Below are 3,074 nucleotides of genomic sequence, written 5' to 3' on the forward strand. Positions count from 1 at the left end.
TTTTTTTTTTTTTTTTTTTTTACAATTGAAATGGCTAATTAAAGAAGTAAAAGGAATGGATGAATAACGCAGCGCTTCGATTCTTGTCTGGGGGTGGAGAGCATAGCCAGGGGGGGCATCTCAAGAGGTCGGCATGATACAGTGCTTGGCTGTATGCTTCGTCGCTTCCTTCGCCGCCTCCTTCGCCGATTCCTTCGCCGCCCCCTCCGCCGCGTAACGAGGGAGTCAACACAAGAACACTGAATGCTCCCTCTTGGCGGAGATGTACCCGATTCGTTTTCCGGACCTAAACGGAGACGGCTCTCGAGCGCCTGCAGGGGGTAGCGGTGGTGTAGAGGTGGTGTGGAGGTATGTACAGCAGGGGGTCCACTGTAACGCTTCCACTTCGAGGCATCCACTGTAATGCTCCCACTTCGAGGCGCCCGCAGCGAAAGTACTTACTGTTGAAGGCAACGGAACACTGCTTGTTCCTGCATGTGGTGTTTACGTGGAAGGGCCTCCTTCCGACGTGCTCAATGGGGGTGAGGTCGGCCTAGGGGAGGAAAAGAATGGGGAGCGTCTGAGGTGTGCACACCTTGGGCTGACTCAGCGGTAAGGTAGGTGCCCTCAGTTGGGTGAGCCAACACAGGGACGAGACCCACGAGGGGGAGGGGGCCTTTCTCTATTTTAACGTTTAAGTTGTCCCGGCGAAGAGTGCAAGCGGGTTTCGTCTCGCTCCGTTCGAGGTCCTTTGGGATGCAGTTTATCTGCAGAGCGACGGGGTGGGAAGGTAAAGAAGCTTAACGAGGGAACGACACAGGGGTGGAAGACTCCACTCAGTGGTTAGACGCGCCACTCAGTGGTTCACCCCCCTGCCGCAGACCTGCGCGTTAAATGAACCCACCTCCAACTTGGACTCGTGGGAACGAATCAACTTTCGGCTGCAGCCCTTGATGGAGGCGCTTTCCTTAGGGCAAAGGGATTTCTGGGGAGAGGCGTTTGGGGAGTGGTGTTGCGAGGTGAGCAATCGTGAAGTGAGCGCGTGTGTAGGGGCCTGCTGAAGCAGCGCGGCACTACTTGTCGTGGCTGCCTTTCCGAGTGACCCAATTTGCTCTCACCTCCAACTGGGTCACGTAATTGCCCGGACTCTTCTTAGGGACGAACGTATCGACGCTTTTGTTCGGCACGAGGCAGGTCTGAGGGGAGGAAGCGGCATGGTGGGAGAGCGGCATGGTGGGAGAGCAACACGATGGGAGAGCAACACGATGGGAGAGCAACACGATGGGAGAGCAACACGATGGGAGAGCAACGTAAGGAGAGAGCTGCCTCACTCCAGTGCCCCCCCAGACGTGGCCCACCCCTGCGTACCGATAAATTCCCCGCGTGTCTGTAGTTCCTCTTGGGTGGGGGCAAAGGGTACCTAAGCACGTCGACTCCCCACCTGTAGGGGTTGTTGTTCAGGCTGTAGCTGCTGGTCTTCTTCGAGCTGGGGTGGAGAGAGGGGTGAGGCAAAGAAGGGTGAAGCAAAGAAGGGCTGGTGCAGCGACGGACGGGTGCAGCGAAGGAGGGAGGATTGCAGAAGGTAGTCCCCCTCGGACACCCCAGTAGGGAAAAAAAAAAGGCTCAGTGGTGTTCACTCCTAACGCATCGCCTGCTTTTTCTTGGGGACCTCTTTTTTTGGTCCACATCGTCACTGTGAGAGGAGACAAAAGGGGGGAGAAGAAAACGTGTCACCATCAGAGTAGCGACAAAACAAAATGGGATGAAAGAAAAAAAAAAAAGGAAAGCTTGTCCCATTCGATAGGTTCACTCTTTAGAAGCTACCCAGGGGGGACGTTAACAACCTGAACCTCTCCCTCCTTTGTGTGCATCTACCCACCTCTGTCTGGAAAAAATATTTCCGTGTGCAACCTCCTGGTGGATTCTCCTTCCATGTCTTTTGCTCATCGTATGAAATGGCTCCTGCTGCAGTATCTCCTTGATCTCCCCAGGGGGGGGTGCAATTATTTTTTTATTCGTCCATTTGTCGGTGGAGCGCCTGTTCGAGTCTGCCGTGGGGGAGAAGTAGAATAAGAAGTAGAAGTAGAAGTAGAATAAGAAGTAGAAGAAGGGGCGGGTCCCACAAAAAAAAGAAGGGGGAGTGTCGTATGATGGAGCTCAATACGTGGTGGATACACGCTGGAGTCAAATGGGGAAGCCCCTCGGTTCACCCCCATCCGAGCAGCGATTGATGCGTAGTTTACTCAGCGAGTGATGCGTAGTTTACTCAGCTAGTGATGAGTAGCATACTCAGTGGACGTGCCAACTCCGCAATGGCAGAGTATTGTTACCTCTGCTTTCATCTCCAACGGAATCAAACGCGGACGTTTTATTTCGATGGCTCACATTTCTAACGCTGCTTTTGAATAACCTTTCGGTCGTCTCGTAGTAGAGCTGCCGAGGCGGGGAGAAAAAAAACATTGGTGGGAGGAGCTCACTGTTTTGGGTCAGCTTTAGCTTCGGACACGTGCGCGCACGCAGGGGTGTAACGACTGGGTGGCTCCATCCCCTGTATGTTCATACGGGAGAGTGCATGGGGTCGTTCCGGTGCGTGGGCTTTCCGGCCGGGGCGCTGCAAATGGGGGAGGGACTCACCAAATGGGTGGCACTACCCCGGGGGGGCTAACTCCCCATGGGAAAAATGGCCAAGCTGTGCAGTTCGAAGTTGGCAGTGGCAGTTGGCAGTTCGAAGTTGGACGCTGCCATTTCCCTGTGGGCCTTACCGCTTCAGCCTGGTTCGGCCATTCCTTTGGGCGAGTTGGTCATCACTTGACGCGCTCATCTTATCCGAGTGAGTTGGTAGGCACAACACGCGGAGTGCAAAGGGGGGCGGTCGGAAATCGCCAGCGTGCGGTGGCCGTCTGCGCAAGGGAGACGGAAGGTTGGGCCAGCTTAGCGTGTGACAGCTGAACGTAGGACAGCAGAAGGTGGGCCAGCTTAACGTAGGACGGCAGACGGTAGGCCAGCTTAACGTAGGACGGCAACGAGCGGACAAACGGAAACGTATGCACGCGATCAATTAAACATACGAACAGATAAACAAATAGGACAAAGGG

General features: G+C 54.7%; 1 protein-coding gene across 1 annotated transcript; it reads right to left on the reverse strand.

Moving 5' to 3' along the window:
- Positions 1-225: 225 nt before the first annotated feature.
- On the reverse strand, positions 226-2,800 carry PCYB_032670 (hypothetical protein; the record flags this gene model as incomplete). The annotated part of the gene is made up of 8 exons (XM_004220939.1): positions 226-311; positions 442-532; positions 573-746; positions 1,144-1,465; positions 1,859-2,027; positions 2,310-2,412; positions 2,542-2,590; positions 2,742-2,800. 8 exons carry the CDS (start codon positions 2,798-2,800, stop codon positions 226-228), a joined length of 1,053 nt encoding a protein of 350 aa, XP_004220987.1.
- Between the last annotated feature and the right edge of the window lie 274 nt (positions 2,801-3,074).

This window comes from Plasmodium cynomolgi, chromosome 3, assembly GCF_000321355.1.
Source record: "Plasmodium cynomolgi strain B DNA, chromosome 3, whole genome shotgun sequence".
NCBI classification, from domain to species: domain Eukaryota; phylum Apicomplexa; class Aconoidasida; order Haemosporida; family Plasmodiidae; genus Plasmodium; species Plasmodium cynomolgi.